This window comes from Lepidochelys olivacea (assembly GCF_965140295.1).
Source record: "Lepidochelys olivacea isolate rLepOli2 genome assembly, chromosome: 1".
Classification (NCBI taxonomy): domain Eukaryota; kingdom Metazoa; phylum Chordata; order Testudines; family Cheloniidae; genus Lepidochelys; species Lepidochelys olivacea.
This window is the reverse complement of record NC_140411.1, coordinates 150,489,434-150,510,761: the sequence shown is the minus strand read 5'-3', so window position 1 is coordinate 150,510,761 and position 21,328 is coordinate 150,489,434. Positions and strand designations below refer to the sequence as shown.

Genomic DNA, 21,328 nt, shown 5'->3' with positions numbered 1-21,328 from the left:
TCATACACTGAAGGATTAGGTTAGTAAGAGACTTTCATAATAGGACAAATAAAAGAGAATTACAAAAAAATTTGGTTTCTCTTGCTGCTAATTCTAATGAATGGTCATAGTTATATTTGATTACAGGCTTTCTCCGTCATAAGACAGCTTCCTGCAGTTTAATTCTAATCCTGTGTTTATGATCTCTTATTCTTCCCATATGGAACTAATTGTGATGCCATAAATTCACCGTTATAATTTCACTGCAGGATCAGATAGGGAGAGAAAGTGGGCTGTGTGAGGGAGAAAGCACAAAAAAATCTCAGCTAATTACTAACAGTGGCAATGGAAACCCTAAACACTGCCTGAAAGGTTAAATGAGTTTACGATTTTTTATACTATACTAACACTTTCATCACTATGGAAGTCTGCCTGAATTGTAAAAAAGAGGGATTTAAAAAATCTGGTGTATAAAAGTCTAAATAAACATCTGTCTTACATTTCATGCAAGTCCATTCATTGTGATTAGGGTGCCTAGGATATAATAGGAGACTATGGCCTAAGATGTGGGTGGATTTCTGTTTCATTTAGACCATTGATTTTCAAACTGTGGGGGATGCCCTTCGAGGGGCATGGGATGAGGTTATTGGAGGAGTGTGGTGGGGTATGGGGCTGCAGCCAGCTGGATGTTTGGTGGGGAGAAGGCCAGAAGAAGGGGGAGAAGGCTTAGGGAGTCCCCGGTGGTTGTGGTTTGGGGGATGGGAGTGCAGTCCTCTCCTCCCTCACCACTGGGAGCTCCCTGTACCCTCTCCCCTCTGCTGCCCTGCCCTGGCCCAGACACCCAACTGTTGGCAACCCTGCATATTTTAAATTTTCCACAACCTGGGAGACCAAGAGACTCTGGGTTGGGAGGAAGTAGGAAGAGGAACCCTGATTGCTCTGATCTGCACTGTGATGCCATGGGCTCCTCTGGGGATGGAGCTAGCTGGGTCTTGCCAACGCCCCTGGTATGAATCACCCACTCCTTTTGGTGATTCACTTTGTGTCCTGGATGTGCAGGAGGTTTTTTTGCAGTGGGAGGGGGAGAGCATTGGGGGCTGTTATGTGACTCCCATGAAGAAGGGTTGTGGAGCAAAAAAAAGTTGGGGAACCTCTGATTTAGAAATAGAAATATATTGGTTAATGGAAAAGTTTTGTTTTTTTTTATAAAAAGTACTTGATAGCACTGTGAATGAAAACTAATCTTTAGCAAATGTGAATTAACATTTTCCCAGTAACAGAAATGAATGATCCCTTTTTGTAATGTACAACATTAAATGGTATGTCTATTCTGTGTTTTATATCCATGTCTATAAAAGTGTATCATTTAAGCTGAATTCCTTTCATAGTATGCCACTTCAGTACTCGATCATATTTCAACTTTGAAATCAAAATGTTCGTGTTTTAAGGCTACTCAGCATGTACAGTTAAATTGTATACAATTTCTTTGTTTCTTTCACTGTCTTGCATTTAGTAGGAACATATTTTATATTAAGACTTGAGTCTGCAAACATTTATGGATACATTTTTTCAGTAACTGTTATCACTGAAATCAATGATTATTACCATGAGAAAAATAGCTCACATGCATCAGTATTTGCAGAATTGGGTCCCTAATATCTTAAAATATCCTTACCTAATATAATATTTCCCGTCAGCCTTGTAAATTTATTTCACCCTTTTTTAAATCCAGGACTCTTTTCTGCTCTACTTTATGTATAATCTCCCTTCTCTTCTCCATTTTATGCATGATAATTCTTGTCCCTTCATATATCCCCATTTTATACATACATCCAACAGCTTTCTTTATGTCATCCTTCTACAGTAAGTCATTTCAGTCTACACCAAATGCACTATAATTACTCTGCACCTACCATTCTCACAGCCAGACTACTTTTCGTAATCCTCTCTAAATCTCCTTTATTAAAAAAATATCCATATTAAATATTATATTTCAGTTCCAGTACAAATTTTAAAACTGTCATTAAGTTGTGGATTTTTTCCCTGCCATTCATGAGTGCTACAACCTGTACTGTTGCCAATTTTGATGTCAGTATAAAAACTGTGAGATATAATTTCAGATTAGTATTCATGTAAGGACAGTGCATCATCCTACATATATTTTGGTTGCCAAAAAATTATTTGCATTTTGTAAATGAAATTCACATCTGGATCATATCAAGTGATCCCAGGCAACAAATACAGGAATCAGGAAATACAACTTAATGAAGAAACACTGAACATGAAGTTTAAAATGGTTTTCTGCTGTAGTTCAGCAAAACCTAATTAACTACAACTTGGAAGTCAGACTGATTGAGTACACTTCCCAGCTTGATCTATCAGTAATGTGATGTTTGGTGCACGAATGGCCAAAGAATTGGATTTGTCCTGTGTGTTGTCCTCAGCTGCCAGATAAAGACAAATTCAAGATAGTGAAAATGAACTGGAGTATGAGTCTCTAGTGTTCCGATTTCTCTTTTTCAAGGGCAATGAGATGGATCCACTCCCCAAAGGCTGCTGTCACTTCAGCTGCTAATGGGTTTCTCTAATCCTTTATTCTTAGAAATGAAAGTTGTGTGCACTTTTGTTAACAAGGTTACAAAATCTCCCAAGGCCCTCTTGATATCTAAAACAACTTGAAGCGATTTTTTCATCTTGAAAAATGGAAGGGGTATATGTGTGTTTATACACTCACTTTCTCTCTCTTTCTTGGATCATTGGATGGGATCCAATTGTGAATTTAATGAACAAAAAAGCAAATTTAATGTGTGTGTGTGTATATATATATATACATCTATGTTCTAAATAACAGGAGAGAAAATCTGGTGTATTGCTATGGGTTGTATACCCCACACTGGTAGAAAAAGAATCAGGAGAGCAATTAGTGCACCTGGTTGCACCTGCAGGTTGGCCCTGGCCCAGATTAAGATTAGGGCCATCTGGGGGCAGAATTAAGGACAAATCCCATCTGAGAGGAGCAGGGTGACTGTGATGGGTTCCCCCAGGGTGCCACCTGGAATTGGGGTATCACTGAGCCCCCTGACCCATGAGCCTGGGCTCCCTCTCACACTGTACTGCTGTGACAAGCTGCAAAGCCCTCCAGCCTGCACTTTCATCCTCATACATACAGGTAGAGACACACCCAGCTGCATTTACATGCAGGCTCTTTGACCAGCCCTTACACAGGAAGGGTACAGAGCTAAGGCAACTCCCAGCTCCTCAGGTACGCACCCCCTCTGAAGTATAATCCCAAAATTATACTGTCTTTTGCTGCACAGGGAACTGTACAGCATAAACTCATAAAATTTACCCCCCTCCCCCCAATGTGGAGAGGAATATGCAACAACCTTTGCCCCTGAGCTATGATTCTTCTTCAAGTGATTGTTCATGTCCATTCAACTTACGTGTGTGTGCTTGCTACATGCACCAGTGCCAGAAGTTTTTCCCTCAGTAGTATTGTAGGAGACCTGCTCTGGCACCCCCTGGAGTGGCGTGCTTATGCTGTAGCACATAGGGTAACACTGGCTCCCTCAGTTCCTTCTTGCCACCAGTGATGGTGCATGGAACTGGTCCTGCTTCAGCTAGAGTTGTTGCTTTTCGTTTGTTCAAATTCATTTACCTCTTGCAAATATTACTGTATATAGTTTCCCTCTAGTTTAGTTCAACATATTTGTTAAGTTTGAGACTTAGTAGGTCTCTAAAGGGACTTTGCCTCAGGATGGTGCACGCCCCTGTCCCCAGGCTTTAAACCCTGCGATCACTGTAAAAGGCCCATGCCCATTAGCCATCCACAGAATAGTTGTTTAGGGTGCTTGGGCAAAGGTCACATTAGTAGTAAGTGCAAAATCTGCAAGTCCTTCAAGCCCAGGATGAAGAAGGAGTGTGAAATTAATTTGAAGACACTCCTGATGGAGTCTGTCCTTACCCCGATGCCAGAGCAACACTCCGATTCGGCGCCGAGCATCATGACCTCAGTACGCAGCACCACACTGGTACCATCTATGAGCTGGCACCAATCTCTTTCCATGACTCCAGACCAAAAGTCTAGAAAGATGGGGTGAGGAAGGTCTCCAGCTTCCTGTGAGGGAAAAGACAATTCTGGGGTGGACCAAGCCCCTATCTCGGGTGCTTCTTCACCCCCTTGGGAATCCCGGGCCCCAACTCAGGTCAAGCGGTGTAACCCAGCCCACTCCCCATCGGCTACCCCAGATAGCGGTGGAGGTCCTTGTCAGTTCTGAGTGCCGTCCTTACTGGAGGCCCTCCAAGCAGCTCAAGACATTATATCCCTCCCAGTGCCGCCCACTCTGGCCCCTGCGGGGTCCCGGGGTAAACCCATATTGGGACCACCACAGTCTCCACCTTTCCGTCAGCACTCCCTGTCACAGGGGATGTCCCGCCAACAGTCACCCTCTTGCAGCCAACATGCTTCTGACCATGATAGGCAGATGCTTCATAGCCCCATCTAGTCTCCTGACCTTGGACAAGGGCAGAGAGGCTTGAGGTGTGGCTCGCTGGTAACTGGGCGCAGACCTCTGGAGGCACGCTCCCCTGCCCCGGCAGGAGTTTCAGAGTCGGCGCCTGGAATCTCCGTGGCACCGGTCCTGCTCCAGGGACAGGTCAAGGGACTGACAGTACCATTTCCCGGATTGCCCAGGGTGGCATCACCATGTGCGGCTACATCTTCACGATGCCAAGCCCACTTTAGTTCCCCATCTCGCTTCACATTAAGCGTGAGGCATAGATCGCCAGCTGTTGCAGATCCGCCGAGTGCCCCCTGGTCACTGAGGCCCTGATCCAGATGCTCGTCAATGTCAGCCAAATCCAACTCTGGGCAGGGCCGGGGGGCGACTGGTACCAATCAGGACAGAGCCACCAATCAATCAGCCCTGTCCTGGTCATAGGGGAGTGACTGCTCAGGCTCTGGCCAGGTTCGGAGCAACATTCCCTAATGGCGGGACAGACTCCAGCACCTACAGTGCAGACTACATAGGCAGTAACACAGCCGGGCTCGTGGCCTCAGACTCCGTCATCGACACAGCGATACCCATGGAGGTTCACTCAGCCCTATCAGGCCACCCGCTCGGTATTCAAAGTTTCGGAGAGACTGGGTACCACCCTGTCCCACCCCTACTCCAGCCCAAGAGGCCTTGGCTGCAGGCACCCCGCAGGCTCAAAGGAAGTGGACAAGCAAGCCGCCCAACCACCTATGGGTGCAGAGGACCCCTTGGTACCGGCTTCCTCCTCCTCGTCACCAGATGTGGCCATAGTGGGGCCCCCTCCACTGATGCCCCAGAATGATGCTAAAGCGCATCAGGAGCTGTTAAAAAGGGTTGCTGCCAATCTGGGCCTCCAGGTGGAGGAGTTAGAGGAAACTGCATACTTCCTCTTTAATGTTCTCTTCCTATGCCCTGTGGCCCCAGCCAGGGTAGCTTTGCCCCTACATGAGGAGGTCGCTAAAATTACAAGTGCCCTCTGGCAAACGCCTTCCTTCTTGACTCCGATCTCCAAGAGGGTGGAGCACAAGAATTTTGTGCCATTTGAAGGCCATGAATATCTTTATACCCACCTTGCTCCCAATTGCCTAGTGGTAGAGGCATCAACCACAGGGAGAGACGAGGTCAGCCTGGGGCTACCCCTAAGAATAAAGACTCAAGGAGACTAGACTTGTTTGGGTGTCAAGTTTATTCATTCTCCAGTCTACAGTTAAGGGTGGACAACCATCAGGCCTTACTAGGCTGCTATGATTTTAATATGTGGCAGGCCATGACCAAGTTCGAGAGCACCCTTCCTGAGGCTTCTAGGAAGGAGTTCCGGGCGATCCTGGATGAGGGCTTGACTGCTGCCAGAGCATCTTTCTGGGTGGCATCGGACGCGGTGGACACCACCACCTGAACCATGGCATCAGCCATCTCATTGTGCAGGCCTTCATGGCTGCTCCTCTCTGGTCTTTCCTCTGAGGCTCAGCAGTCAATGCAAGACCTCCCTTTCGATGGGCACCCCCTGTTCGCAGAACAGACGGATGTTAAACTCCATGGCCTGAAAGATTTCTGTACAACCCTAAAAACACTGGGCCTGAATGTCTGCGGCCCTGCCCGCAAGTGGTTTAAGTCACAGGAGCCTCAGAGCCAAGGGAGCCACCCTCGTCAGGAGCCTCCCCACAAAACATCTAGGGGCTACAAGAAACACCCTGGCCACAAACCTTTGTGTATATCCCAGGCAGGCTTGACCTGCAGTAAGCAGACCGGCAAGCGACTGTTTTGTGGGTATGCCTGAGGTTGACATACTAGATCCTTCCTTCCCTCTGTTTGCCAATTGCCTTTCTTCCTTCCTCCCTGCATGGGCATCTGTAACATCAGACTGATAGGTCTTCAATAAGGTGGGGCAGGGCTACCCCCTTCAGTTACTTTCTACCCCCCCTTTCTACCCACTCCTTGTCCCTCTTCAGAGATCCCTCTCATGAGAATCTTCTCATACAGGAGGTAGAGGGTCTTCTACAGCTGGGTGTGGTGGACGTAGTTCCTGTGGAGTACAGGAACAAGGGGTTCTAGTCCCGATACTTTTTAATCCCCAAAGCCAAGAGCAGTCTGCGGCCCATACTAGACTTGCGGGACTTGAGCTGCTACTTAGTGAAACTGAAGTTCTGCCTGTGTCTCCCTGGCTTCCATCATCCCCTCCCTGGATCTGGAAAACTAGTATGCCGCCCTCGGTCTGAAAGATGCATACTTCCACATTGCCATCTTTAAGGGACACAGACACTTCCTCCGGTTCACGGTTGGTCCCAACCACTATCAGTTCAAGGTCCTCCCGTTTGGCCTTGCGACAGCACCATGGGTATTTACCAAGTGCATGTCAGTGGTGGTGGCTTACCTCAGACATTGGGGTATCCAGATCTACCTGTACCTCGACGACTGGCTCATGAAGAGCAACTACAGGACTAAGGTCATAGGGGATGTCACGGTGCTGCTAGCCACATGCCGTCACCTCGGTCTGTTGGTGAATGACAATCCAATGACAAAAAATCAACAACGTTAGTTCCAGTACAGAGGATAGAGTTCATTGGAGCACTGCTCAACTTGGTCTGTGCCAGGGCGTTCCTACCACTGGAGAGATTCAGGGCACTGACGGACCTCATCGCAGCAGTCAGCACCTTTCCCCGACCACGGCCAAGTTTGCCTATGCATACTAGGTCACATGGCAGTGTATACATATGTGCTGTGCCATGCCAGGCTCCGGATGGGACCCCTGCAGCAATGGCTGGTGATGGTCTACTCCCAGTTGAGGGACTACCCGGAGAAGGTAGTTATCACCCCCATGACAGTTCTTACCTTACTGTAAATGTGGACCAACCCTGGGCAAGTCCCGGAAGGAGTTCCCTTCGTCAGCACTCCTCAGTCAACTTTGTTTTGGATGCCTCAGACCTTGGCTGGGGGGCAGACCTGGGCACCCTCCAGACCCAAGGTATATGGTCCCCAGAGGAGTCGACACTACACATAAATGCCAAAGAGCTCAGGGTGCTGTGCAGAGCAGTCTTCTGCCTCATCTGTCGGGCAGAGTGGTCAGAGTCCTCACGGACAACACTGCCTCAATGTTCTATACCAACAGGCAAGGCGGAGCGAATCCTCAGCCCTCTGCCAAGAGACAGTCCATCTCTGGGACTTCTGCATTGATCACTGAATCCATCTAGAAGCATGTCACCTTTTGGGTGCCAGAAACACGCTATCATATCACCTAAGCAGGGACTTCTCCTCTCACCACGAGTGGGTGCTTCACCCAGAGGTGTGGAACTCCCAAGTAGATTTTTTTAGCCGCCAGGCAGAACAGGAAGTGCAGCAGGTTTTGCTTCAGATAGGGTTTGGGCAAGTGCTCCCTCTCCAATGCCTTACTCGTGCCGTGGGCACGAAGCCTGATGTATGCGTTCCCTCCAATTCTGCTCATCAGCAAGGTCCTCGTGAAAATCAAGAGGAACAAGGCGCTGGTTATCGTGATTGCCCCGGTGCTTGCTAGCACTGGTTAGGGACGCAATCCCTCCCTGGCCCCTGCCAAACTGGCTGGACCTGCTGTCACAGGATCATGGCTGACTCTCACACCCCAACCTCGCATCCCTATACCTCACGGCGTGGATGTTGCGTGGCTGAACCTGTATGAACGGAGTCCAGCAGGTCCTCCTCGAGAGTAGAAAGCCCTTGACTAGGCAGGCCTACCTGGCAAAGTGGATGAGGTTCTCCCCCTGGGTAGCTGAATGGGGCATCTCCTCTTTGCATTCTTCGGTGCAGTTGATCTTGGGCTTAACGAACCAGGGCCTGGTGCACTCCTCTATCAGGGTGCATCTGGCGGCCATTTCGGCCTTTCATCCACCAATCCAGGGGCAGACTGTGTTCTTCCATGACATGACGGTCAGGTTCCTTAGAGGTCTTGAGAGGCTTTTCCCTCAAGTCCGGTCCCCAGTCTCTCAGTGGGATCTCAACTTGGTTCTGTCCAGGCTCACAGGTCTGCCCTTTGAGCCTTTGGCCTCATGCTCCCTATCTCACCTGTCATGGAAGGTGGCTTTCCTGGAGGCAGTGACATTGACGAGGCAACTCTCTGAGCTGAGAGTCCAGACCTCAGAACCACCATACATGGTCATTTATAAGGATAAGGTCCATCTCTGGCCCCACCAGGCTTTTCTTCCCGAAGTAGTGTCCGCTTTCCATGTGAGCCAGGACATATTTCTTCCTGTCTTCTGGCCTAAGCCTCAGGCTTCCAAGTCTGAACATTTTGGCTTGAATCTTTTAGCAAGCGAAGAGCATATTCATTTCTTTGTTTTCATTTTTAAAGTTTTGGAAACTTGTTCTAAATGATACAGATCAAAATTCTCAGACTTGGGAGCCTGAGATTAGACACACAAGTTATTATTTAGATGCTGAAATAAATTGTCTAATTTTTCAGCAGCACTGAGAGTGTAAAACTCACTTTAGGGTCCATAAGAGCTGTCGGTGCCCAGCAACTGAGAAAATCAAGCCACTTATTGAGGTGTTCCTTCATGGACTGAAGGGTCTTATCTTCATTAATATTTCAGTCACCCCCTATTATTTATAATATATATTAAATATAATACTCTTAGTAATAGAGGAGTTAAATTCAGGATGCTGTTACTTTAATATTCAAGATATGTGGTCTTGGTAACATTTGGAGGTGCTGGAGATGATGGCCACCTTTGTACCTCATTGATGTCTCCCAACTTCAGTATTCATAACACTTAATTACTAATTTTCCAAAGCTTAAACAGACAAGTCCTGGATTTATAAAGACCTTCCTAATCCAGAATGGAGTTCCACCCAAGATGTTGCAGAGTGAAATCCCTATGTTCTATGTGGTGTTCAGACAGAGTTGCTGCACTATCTGTAAGGAAGAAGATATTCTTCATCCTTTAAATCACCATAGAACAGATCTACTGTGACTTCTGCTTCCCATCTCTGTTAAATATAAGTCATTGTCTTCGGGATCAGAGAAGTCAAACCACCATTCATGGTGGAGGCTTTAAGTAGTCTTCTCCTCACTGTTATTCTCCCAATACAGTCCCTCCCTTTCCTTGACCATAGGCACTATTCCCTGCTGGTTCTCTTGGGGGCATAAGCAACCCCTCTTCCCCCAAAAAGCAGAGAAGATAGAGTCATCATTGGGTGCAAAAAAGGGATACATCTCCATTATCCTAATGGCTTGCTGCAGCATCCTTGTACTCTGGGGAACGTAGAGATTCTTGCTCCATAAGTAGCCACCTCTGATACAGATCGTTTGCTACAAGCCATAAACAAGGTTGTATATGTTAGTGTACTAAGCAACTGTACTAATGCCGTGTAAAAATGGCACTGTCACAGAGTGACTGGCCTTCTGAGGAATAACAGGTTTAGCCTCATTTGTGACTCATTCAAGACTTCTCCCTAGGTGGGCAAATGTAGTGTAGCCACATGACAGGTAAGTCATGTGCTTAAATCAGTCCAGGCCTGGCTATAAAAGAGAAGCCTCCAGAGAGGCAAAGCAGAAAAGTGAAGGCCTGCCTGCTCACCTCTCCAAGTCCAGGGGGGAAAGGGGATGCTCAAAGAAGCCAAGTGTGGGCTGCATATTAATTATCAGCACAGATCCTAGAAGGAGGGCTGTGAGATTCCTGAACTAAGAAGGGAAAACCCTCCTGTCTGCATAGGGAGTGTCTACACTGAAGAGCTACAGTGGTGCAACTGGGCCACTGTAGCATTTTAACTGTAGATGTACCCTAAATTCCCCTCATTTACACCTGTGCAGCTCCCGTGAAGGTTATGGTATTGCGCAGGTGTCACTGAGGGCAGAATTTGCCTTTTGGTGGTGGTGATGTGTGACAAGTTAAATATCCATGTTAACTTTCAGTTCCCTAGATGACCTTGCAGGGCTCACAATTGGAAAGCAAACATTTTTTCTCATTGCAATCAGAGCCTGCTTTTAATTAAAAAAATAATAAATGAGATAATATAAAATTGACTAATAATTCTTGCTGATTTGTTCCTTTTTCACCTAAAAGACATTGATTTTATTTTGACTTTTAAATTAGACTTATTCTCTTTCTGAAGTGATTTAGAGAATGAAGTGGCTGTGATATCAAAATAATCATTATAATTATTATTATTATTATTATCCTAATTCCAGCTATAAGTTGTCTCCAATGTTTTACCTGTTTTTAGAAAAGTTGCTGGATGTTATTCCAAAAGTGACACATAGTATCTTAAATTAGCTGAACAAGTTCATTCAGATAGACTAGTAAAGCTAGACATGTGTGGCAGAGAGAAAGCAATATGGATTATATAAAGGAAGCCTATTAATGCTCTTTGAATGAGTCATATAATATTGACTAAAGAAGAACCAATTAATATAATGTATTTGTATTTTTAAAGGCCTTAGTAGTGTTTATGATGAAAAATAAATCCTCACAAAATCGAGGTAAAACTGTCATATATTAAAAACTGAAAGCGAAAATGAAGAGTTACAGGTGAGACTCTCAAAAAGAAAAGGAGGACTTGTGGCACTTTAGAGACTAACAAATGTATTTGAGCATAAGCTTTCGTGAGCTACAGCTCACTTCATCGGATGCATTCAGTGAAACCTTATGTTCAAATACATTTGTTAGTCTCTAAGGTGCCACAAGTACTCCTTTTCTTTTTGCGGATACAGACTAACACAGCTGCTACTCTGAAACTGGTGAGATTCTGTGCTACATTTCCAAGAAGCACAGCGCAGGAGGAGAGGTGGAGAATAAGATGGCTGTAAGACCTGTAAGGCCTCTAGCATAAATTAAACAGTCCTGGGGACATGTCTCAGTTATGACAGCCTTACCAGGACTACCCACAGTGCTGCCTGGAATCTCCACACAACTGCCTACTTCAATCGCACCACCAACATGCTCCACCTGTCCCTGGTATGTCCTGTAAGCCATGGCTGCCATGGGGATTCTTGCAGGTCAGTTTTAGTCTTTTGCAATGCATGTGTTGGAGGATTCTCCCCTGAATGGAGACAGGGCTTTTACTGCCCTTATATGCAACTCCAGCTCTTTAACCTGGTCCCTGTATGTCAGGTGAGGTGCTCACTCTAGGAATATATAGATATATATACATATCTATATACATATCGATCAGTTTTCTATATGGAATAAGATTAATAGTAGGTTAAGTCAAATACCTGTACAAAGACAAATGTTGTTTAATGTGTTAAATAGCTGGAAAAGAGGGTGAGCAGTGAGATGACAAAATTTGAAGATGACAATTATTCTGGTGAAGACCAGGAAAAACATTGAGCAACTTCAGAAGCACCTGTCAAAGCTAGGCAACTGGGCAATGTGATAGTAGGAGAAAATAACTGTAGACAAGTGCAAGGTTATGCAATGTAATTGGGTAATGGCCCTTTCAGACCAGAAAAAGGAAGTGTGACAGGTTAGTTAGCTCATTCCAAGTGCCCAGAAAACCAAAACAGATATTGGTAAGAAACAGATGGTCCTGAGGAATAGTTTGTGTCTGGGAGGGTGAAAGTATGGGAAGAAAACAGCCTATTTTTCCTTTATGGGCCAAGGACCAGGAACCTTGTATTAGTGGGTGAAGCAAGGCTTCCCTCTGTCCTCACGGGTCCAGATAAGTGCTTGGGAAGGATTAAGGGAGTAGTCGAATGACTGGATGGGTGAATCTCAAAAGGAGGCTCAGAGTCCAGGAAAAAGAAGGACTCAGCCAGCATACTGCCCCCAGAAAGAGGGCCGTGAAACCCTGAAGTAAAAGGAGAGTTTGTGCGATGGGGAGGTTAGGACTTGAACCACACAGTCCAAAAGCAGGGTCGTGGAAACCCTGAAGCTAGGTATAGGTGAAAAGGGACTCACTTTGGGACGATGAACTATGTTGAATAAATTATAATCCAAGAGAGGGGGAATTTTGTTTCAAAAGCATTTTAAATATTTTTTCTTTTGTTGGCTGTAAGTGGATTCTCAGACTCAGAGGGAAACTGAGGTGGGGTGTCTGTGGGGCCATCCCAGGCCACAAGGAGGCATTCTGTGATACACACATCAGAAGGAATATCTTAAATTACACATAATATTCATGAGTTCCTGTCATTGTTATGGGCAGTTCAACAAAACACCTTTTTCCAGGTGAAGGTGTAGTTCAAATCATCAATAATGTTATTCTGTATTATGGTAGAGTTAGAGAATAATATTGAAAATTTTGTAACACGAGTATCTAAATCAATGGTACATCCTTACTTGGATACTGTAATTTTATTCAGATATAGAAGAAATATAAAAGGTTCAGAGAAGGACAATAGAAATGTTAAATGCCTTAAACCCTTAACATAAGTATATTCTATTGACTATATAGGAAGTATTCACATGAGCAAGGGTTTGCAGGATCAGACCCTTACTTGGGCAACTTGTTTATTATACCTCCTTATGGCATGGTGTATACATTGATTGCACAATGTTGTACCTAAATAATTAGTACATGCATATATCTTATGCCCACATGAAATAAAAAGTATGTCTTAATGCTCAGTGTGCAGTTTTCCCAGGATTCTGTAACAACAAAGTAGTCTTCAAGTCGGATGGAATATGGATTCATAGGAAGACACTGACAGAACCACTACAGAACAGTCCATTCATGTTAATTGTCCCTTTTCTTCTACTTGAAACAGAGACCTCCAAATCCTCTGCTGGTAGTGCCAATGCATGCTTTTTGGGACTGAGAGGAAGGTGGGGTCTGCATTTTTTTCACGTGGTGAAACAGAGCTACTAAGGTCTAGTCAGAGGGCTGAGGGGGTTCATATAGTGCTAGTGGGAAATTTTAAGTTTCTTTCTACATCCTCCAAAACTGCTCAACCCTCTCTGCTCCAATCCTGCTGGTGGTGTAAGAGTGCTGTCACCCACAAGCTGCCAGCTGGCTCCTCTCTTACAGTCAGTCCAATTAGCAGTAATCCCCACTATGCATGAAATACCACTTTGGAGCAGGGAGCCAACCACCAACCAGAGAAGCTGTCATAAATATAAAGGGAAGGGTAAACACCTTTAAATCCCTCCTGGCCAGAGGAAAAACCCTTTCACCTGTAAAGGGTTAAGAAGCTAAGATAACCTCACTGGCACCTGACCAAAATGACCAATGAGGAGACAAGATACTTTCAAAGCTGGAGGGGGGTTCTCTCTGTCTGTGTGATGCTTTTGCCGGGACCAGAGTGGGAATGCAGGTCAGAACTCCTGTAAAAAGTCAGTAAACAATCTAGTTATATATGCGTTAGATTCTGTTTTGTTTAAATGGCTGATAAAATAAGTTGTGCTGAATGGAATGTATATTCCTGTTTTTGTATCTTTTTGTAACATAAGGTTTTGCCTAGAGGGATTCTTTATGTTTTGAATCTGATTACCCTGTAAGGTATTTACCACTCTGATTTTACAGAGGTGATTCTTTTACTTTTTCTTTAATTCTTAATGGGTTAAAATTCTTTGAAGAACCTGATTGCTTTTCATTGTTCTTAAGATCCAAGGGTTTGGATCTGTGCTCACCTATGCAAATTGATGAGGATTTTTATCAAGCCTTCCCCAGGAAAGGGGGTGTAGTGCTTGGGGGGATATTTTGTGGGGGAGACGTTTCCAAGTGGGCACTTCCCCTGTTCTTTGTGTAACACTTTGGTGGTGGAGATGTTTAACCTAAGCTGGTAAGAATAAGCTTAGGGAATCTTTCATGGAGGTCCCCACATCTGTACCCTAGAGTTCAGAGTGGGGAAGGAACCTTGACAGAAGCACTCTCTCATTAAGCAGAATTAAGAAACATCACCCCATTGCCCTTATCAGCTCTCAGCTCTGCGCTCAGTCTGAGGGTATGTCTACACTACGAAATTAGGTCAAATTTATAGAAGTTGATTTTTTAGAAATCGGTTTTATATATTGGAGTGTGTGTGTCCCCACAGAAAATGCTCTAAGTGCATTAAGTGCATTAACTCGGCGGAGTGCTTCCACAGTACTGAGGCTAGCGTCGACTTCCGGAGTGTTGCACTGTGGGTAGCCATCCCACAGTTCCTGCAGTCTCCACTGCCCATTGGAATTCTGGGTTGAGATCCCAATGCCTGAGGGGGCTAAAACATTGTTGCGGGTGGTTCTGGGTACATATCATCAGGCCACCGTTCCCTCCCTCCCTCCGTGAAAGCAAGGGCAGACAATCATTTCGTGGCTTTTTTCCTGAGTTACCGGTGCAGACGCCATACCACGGCAAGCATGGAGCCCGCTCAGCTCACTGTCACCTTAAGTCTCCTGGGTGCTGGCAGATGCGGTACTGCATTGCTACACAGCAGCAGCAACCCATTGCCTTGTGGCAGCAGACAGTGCAATAGGACAATAGGACAATCACAAAATGGGGAATAGATGGCCAGCCCTCTGTGGAGATAGAGGTGGTTAGGGACTATTTAGAAAAGCTGGACGTGCACAAGTCCATCGGGCCGGACGAGTTGCATCCGAGAGTGCTGAAGGAATTGGCGGCTGTGATTGCAGAGCCATTGGCCATTATCTTTGAAAACTCGTGGCGAACCGGGGAAGTCCCAGATGACTGGAAAAAGGCTAATGTAGTGCCAATCTTTAAAAAAGAGAAGAAGGAGGATCCTGGGAACTACAGGCCAGTCAGCCTCACCTCAGTCCCTGGAAAAATCATGGAGCAGGTCCTCAAAGAATCAATCCTGAAGCACTTGCATGAGAGGAAAGTGTTCAGGAACAGCCAGCATGGATTCACCAAGGGAAGGTCATGCCTGACTAATCTAATCGCCTTTTATGATGAGATTACTGGTTCTGTGGATGAAGGGAAAGCAGTGGATGTATTGTTTCTTGACTTTAGCAAAGCTTTTGACACGGTCTCCCACAGTATTCTTGTCAGCAAGTTAAGGAAGTATGGGCTGGATGAATGCACTATAAGGTGGGTAGAAAGCTGGCTAGATTGTCGGGCTCAACGGGTAGTGATCAATGGCTCCATGTCTAGTTGGCAGCCAGTATCAAGTGGAGTGCCCCAAGGGTCGGTCCTGGGGCCGGTTTTGTTCAATATCTTCATAAATGATCTGGAGGATGGTGTGGATTGCACTCTCAGCAAATTTGCGGATGATACTAAACTGGGAGGAGTGGTAGATACGCTGGAGGGGAGGGATAGGATACAGAAGGACCTAGACAAATTGGAGGATTGGGCCAAAAGAAATCTGATGAGGTTCAATAAGGATAAGTGCAGGGTCCTGCACTTAGGATGGAAGAATCCAATGCACCGCTACAGACTAGGGACCAAATGGCTTGGCAGCAGTTCTGCGGAAAAGGACCTAGGGGTGACAGTGGATGAGAAGCTGGATATGAGTCAGCAGTGTGCCCTTGTTGCCAAGAAGGCCAATGGCATTTTGGGATGTATAAGTAGGGGCATAGCGAGCAGATCGAGGGATGTGATCGTTCCCCTCTATTCGACATTGGTGAGGCCTCATCTGGAGTACTGTGTCCAGTTTTGGGCCCCACACTACAAGAAGGATGTGGATAAATTGGAGAGAGCCCAGCGAAGGGCAACAAAAATGATTAGGGGTCTAGAACACATGACTTATGAGGAGAGGCTGAGGGAGCTGGGATTGTTTAGCCTGCAGAAGAGAAGAATGAGGGGGGATTTGATAGCTGCTTTCAAGTACCTGAAAGGGGGTTCCAAAGAGGATGGCTCTAGACTGTTCTCAATGGTAGCAGATGACAGAACAAGGAGTAATGGTCTCAAGTTGCAGTGGGGGAGGTTTAGATTGGATATTAGGAAAAACTTTTTCACTAAGAGGGTGGTGAAACACTGGAATGCGTTACCTAGGGAGGTGGTAGAATCTCCTTCCTTAGAGGTTTTTAAGGTCAGGCTTGACAAAGCCCTGGCTGGGATGATTTAACTGGGAATTGGTCCTGCTTCGAGCAGGGGGTTGGACTAGATGACTTTCTGGGGTCCCTTCCAACCCTGATATTCTATGATTCTATGACTGGTAGCCGTCACCATCATGTCCGAGGTGCTCCTGGTCACCTGTGTGAGGTCGATCAGGAGCGCCTGGGCAGACATGGGCGCAGGGACTAAATTTGGAGTGACTTGATCAAGTCATTCTCTTTAGTCCTGCAGTCAGTCCTATTGAACCATCTTATGGTGAGCAGGCAGGTGATATGGATTGCTAGCAGTCCTATTGCATCATCTTCTGCCGGGCAGGCAAGAGATGAGGATGGCTAGCAGTCCTATTGTACCATCTTCTGCCGAGCAGCCATGTGATGTGGATGGCATGCAATCCTTCTGCACCGTCTGCTGCCAGCCAAAGATGTAAAAGATAGATGGAGTGTATCAAAACAAGAAATGGACCAGATTTGTTTTGTACTCATTTGCAAACCCCTCCTCCCCGCCCCCCATCTAGGGGACTCATTCCTCTAGGTCACACTGCAGTCACTCACAGAGAAGGTGCAGCGAGGTAAATCTAGCCATGTATCAATCAGAGGCCAGACTAACCTCCTTGTTCCAATAAGAACAATAACTTAGGTGCACCATTTCTTATTGGAACCCTCCGTGAAGTCCTGCCTGAAATACTCCTTGATGTAAAGCCACCCTCTTTGTTGATTCTAGCTCCCTGTAAGCCAACCCTGTAAGCCGTGTCATCAGTCGCCCCTCCCTGCATCAGAGCAAGGGCAAACAATCGTGCATCTGAGTTGAGAGTGCTGTCCAGAGCAGTCACAATGGAGCACTCTGGGATAGCTCCCGGAGGCCAATACCATCGAATTGTGTCCACAGTACCCCAAATTCGACCCGGCAAGGCCGATTTAAGCGCTAATCCACTTGTCAGGGGTGGAGTAAGGAAATGGATTTTAAGAGCCCTTTAAGTCGAAATAAAGGGTTTGATTGTGTGGACAGGTGCAGGTTTACATCGATTTAACGCTGCTAAATTTGACCTAAAGTCCTAGTTTAGATCAGGGCTGAGGCCATATACTTCAGAAAAAAGTGAGGGAGAGAAACAGAGATGCGGAGCAATGTGGGCAGAGTCTGGGCAGATAGTGGGTGGCTAGGGAATACTGGCAGGAGAAAAGATGAGTTGGACAGGTTGCAGGAAGGAAGTACCAAATGTGGACTCTGTCAAGCAAGAGTCTTGGCAAGCTTCAAAAGAGAGACTGATCTAATTCAGCGAGACCCTTCCAAACAGAACTACTACAGAGATACAAATGAAAAACAACTCACCAAGCAACATATGTGTTTTTGTGGCACTGGAATCTCTGAAATGCCCTCGACAAGATATAGGAATGTATGACCTGCTTGTGAGCAGCCTACAGAATTTGTGGCTAAAACATATGTAAGAAAAGGTTGAGTTCATCCATATTACCCCCCTGGAATAGTGCTGAGGATGGTGTGCCATACAGTACTGAGGTGTTTGTGAGGAACGAAGAGTTGTTCAAGTTAAATACGTATAGTGCACATGCTTGTCTTGTGAATTGTTTGTAAGTCTCTAATATGTATAATGTTATGCTGAAGTTTTTTTATATATTTGGGTTATTCAGTAGAAAACCAATATTTGCAGCCTTCCACGTGCTGTAAAGACAAAGGAACAGAAGGAAAGTTGTAAATTATGGCTGTTTAGTAGATTGACCAATGTGCCAGAGGAGGTCAGCTGCTTGAAGAAATAGTTTTCTCTGGTACTCAGATTCATTTCATATTAATCCACAAAGTGAAATTTTCATTTTTAAAATTTTTTTTAAAGGAAGTTTTATGCTGGAGTTACTAGTGCACCTTCTACTTTGCATTGGATTTTCCCAACAAATTCATGTTTTAAAAAAAAAAAATTGGTAGAGCTGAAAGGGGGGAAAATGTGGTAGACCGGACCCCATCCATGGTATGGTTTAATGTCTTCATAAGTGTTTTATGCCTTTTCAGGAACAGGACAGGAGGAGGCAGCTGTTGAAAACATCAGCCCATTTCTTTTTCCTAAGTATTAATTATGTCCTTCCCAGTTACCTGTCAAGAGGAGACAGATATTTGATACTCCCCAGAATCGAAACAAGTTCCTGACTTAGTGATATGGTTTTCCCAAATGAGCATTTGGAAGGGGCCTTGCAAGGAAGAACCCGTATCTAATTAAGGATATTTGGGGAGACATCTCACCTATATCCCCTCCATCTCACCTCTGTCGTTACAGATCCTGATTTGGGTTGTAGAAGCTTATCCTTGGACATTATTAGGTTTTTAAGAATTGAGATGTGGAGGTTTAATTTTTACTTCCTGCACTCTCTTTGGGTTTATCCTATAGTTATGTCCTGTGCCCCCTTCAGCTTCCCTACTGAGACTTTGGACAGACTGAGGAAGTATGACTGTCAGTGTATGAATAGTCAAAGATCTAAGTAGGGAAACTGAAAGGGTCATTCCCAGGCATCCCAGAATTTACACTGAACTGACAATGGAGCAGAACTATTTGCTTTTCAGTAGTATTCTGTAGATACTCGTTCACGATCAGTAGACAAATGTTGAGTCAAGGTGATACAGTGGGTATAAGTTATTCGTGGTACTAATCACAAACACCCAGGAACCCTCAAAGCCTGGGTCTGCTAGAGCCTCTTATTTTATTTTTATGTATTTATTTTATGCCTGTGAGTAGGCTGCTTGGGCTGCAATTGACAATACTCCCACTACCACGAGTTTCGTCCGGCCACAGGCCACCAGAAGGGTACCACAATAGACTGTTTCACCTGCAGGCAGCCGGCACGGTGGGGGGCAGAAGTAGGGGGACTTACATTCACCCTCACTAGGGGTAGCACCCATCCAAAGCAGATGTGAAACAACTGGTGGAAGGGCAGAAAGAGAGGAACGGGAAACCTTTTTGATATGAGAAGCAGCACCGAGGAGGACTTCAAAGAGGGGAAAGGAAGGAAACGGACCACAGAGAGGAAGAGAGGTTCAAGGTTGTGAAGCTACATTCACTGACACTTGTAATGTGCTTTGGAATTCTTGGATGGAAGGCAGAATAGAAATAAAAATATTATGTATATATTACTTTACACAGTGTACAGTCAATCCACATAATTCTCTGTCACGGGATTTAATGGAGTGACTGGATGGATAATTTCAGGACCACTCACAACATCTGGAGTTTTGAAAGTTTAAGATTATAAAACAATTTTAAATATGCTTTAAGGGTCAGGAAACAATTCTGTCCTCTTCTCTTTCAGTCCCCCAGTGCACACCATTCCATAGCTTGGTGCAATTTGGAGGATTTCACCTTCTTCTGAAACATCAAGAACTAACCACTTCTGTGGATAGAGAGTTAGACTTAAAGTTCTGATCTAGAATGGCCAACTCTGTCTTGTGAACATAGATGGCACATTCAGCAAAATTTAGTGTCAGTGGTACTCAATGTATTAATTATTTCAGGCTGTTCCATTCATATCTGTGGCATGTGTACTGAACACAAGATCTCACATATCAGAGATGTACAGCAGTAGTTAAACAGTTAAAGGTCCCTCCAGAAAATGAATGAGCCTGGCTAGCTTGCTGGATCATTTCTAAGCAAACTTGATTAACCAGGTGGTGTTTTGGAAAGGATGTGCAATGTAAGTTAAAAGAGGGTTTTGTTCTATTTCCTTATGAATAAACTGGGTTAAAGTAGTAGTAACCTTAACACATTATTTCCTGTGGAATTAATGACTAGCTGTGGTTAATGGCCCTCTGCTTCACCTCAAGCCATCAGTTCTCTCTGCAAGTTATTAATTCCCCAGGAAATGACTTGTGTCTCAATCATTATTGCTTAAGTATTGTAGGACTGTTATCATTGTCCAGGTTATTACGGTGTTTTTGTTTTGTTTGTTTGCTTTTTAACAACAGCTGATGTTTCATTTTCTTTTTCTAAAAATTTGATGTTGCAGAAAGTTAAAGATAGCCTGGGGAGATTCTCAGGTCAGATTGAGGTTATTCGCAGCAAGAAGACATCAGCTTTGCAAAGTGCCACACCCGGGGAAGCTGCAAAGATACAGGAAAAGCTGACTCGGCTTAATTTCCAGTGGGAAAAAGTTAACAAGATGTACAGGGACCGACAGGCGTAAGTAACTTCTTTATATTGTTATTTATGATGAAGCTCATTAACGTTTGACTTACTGGTGTGATTGCTTCAGCTTCTGGTATCTAAGCACAGGAACATAGATATAATTTTTAAATTTAAATTCGAAGCAATTTTGTAAAATCTAAAAATATTTTGCCCAGTTGCCACTTGTGTTGCACTTTATATAATGCTATGTGTGTGCATGGCCATTTGCAGACAACTAAAAATCATATACCTCTCCCCTGAAGATTTTATAGTCTTAAGGCACTGATACAACAACTTTTCCATGCAAGAAAACCCCTTGTGCTCAATGAAAACCCTAATGATTTCAGGATCTGACCCTATGGTGGGGTATAGTTTTGAAAAAATCCATTCCAGTTTTAGAGATGTTTCAGGTTCCAGGATTATTCCCACTTGAAGTCCAAGGAATGTGTCTGGAATTGATAATAACGCTACGCTGAGAATAATCTTTTTTAAATGCACCCACTGAATATTAGATATTAGACAGCAAGGGAGGGTGATAAACAAAGGTATTGGAAAAGGTAGTCGAGCAATAATACAGTGGTGATCAATCATGAGATCTATTTATTTCTTTAGTACATATATTTTTATTTTGTTTGGAATGTGCGTTGGAATGGAAATCAGGTATGATGGGGTAAGTAGCCAAACCTGCCTTACTAATTAAAGTCTTGTTTGTGCTAGTATATATAATATAACATATGTCTAGCAATCCAGTAATTCATTT

General features: G+C 44.7%; 1 protein-coding gene across 3 annotated transcripts in view; it reads left to right on the top strand.

Annotated features, from left to right (window-relative positions):
* DMD (dystrophin) overlaps positions 1–21,328 on the top strand; it is a gene marked incomplete at both ends in the record, with an annotated part of 1,846,964 nt that overhangs the window by 796,627 nt on the left and 1,029,009 nt on the right. For all 3 annotated transcript variants that reach the window (XM_084636024.1, XM_084636023.1, XM_084636025.1), the window contains one exon: positions 20,411–20,583. In XM_084636024.1, the coding sequence (XP_084492150.1) occupies positions 20,411–20,583 (173 nt within the window). The remainder of the gene's footprint in view (positions 1–20,410; positions 20,584–21,328) is intronic.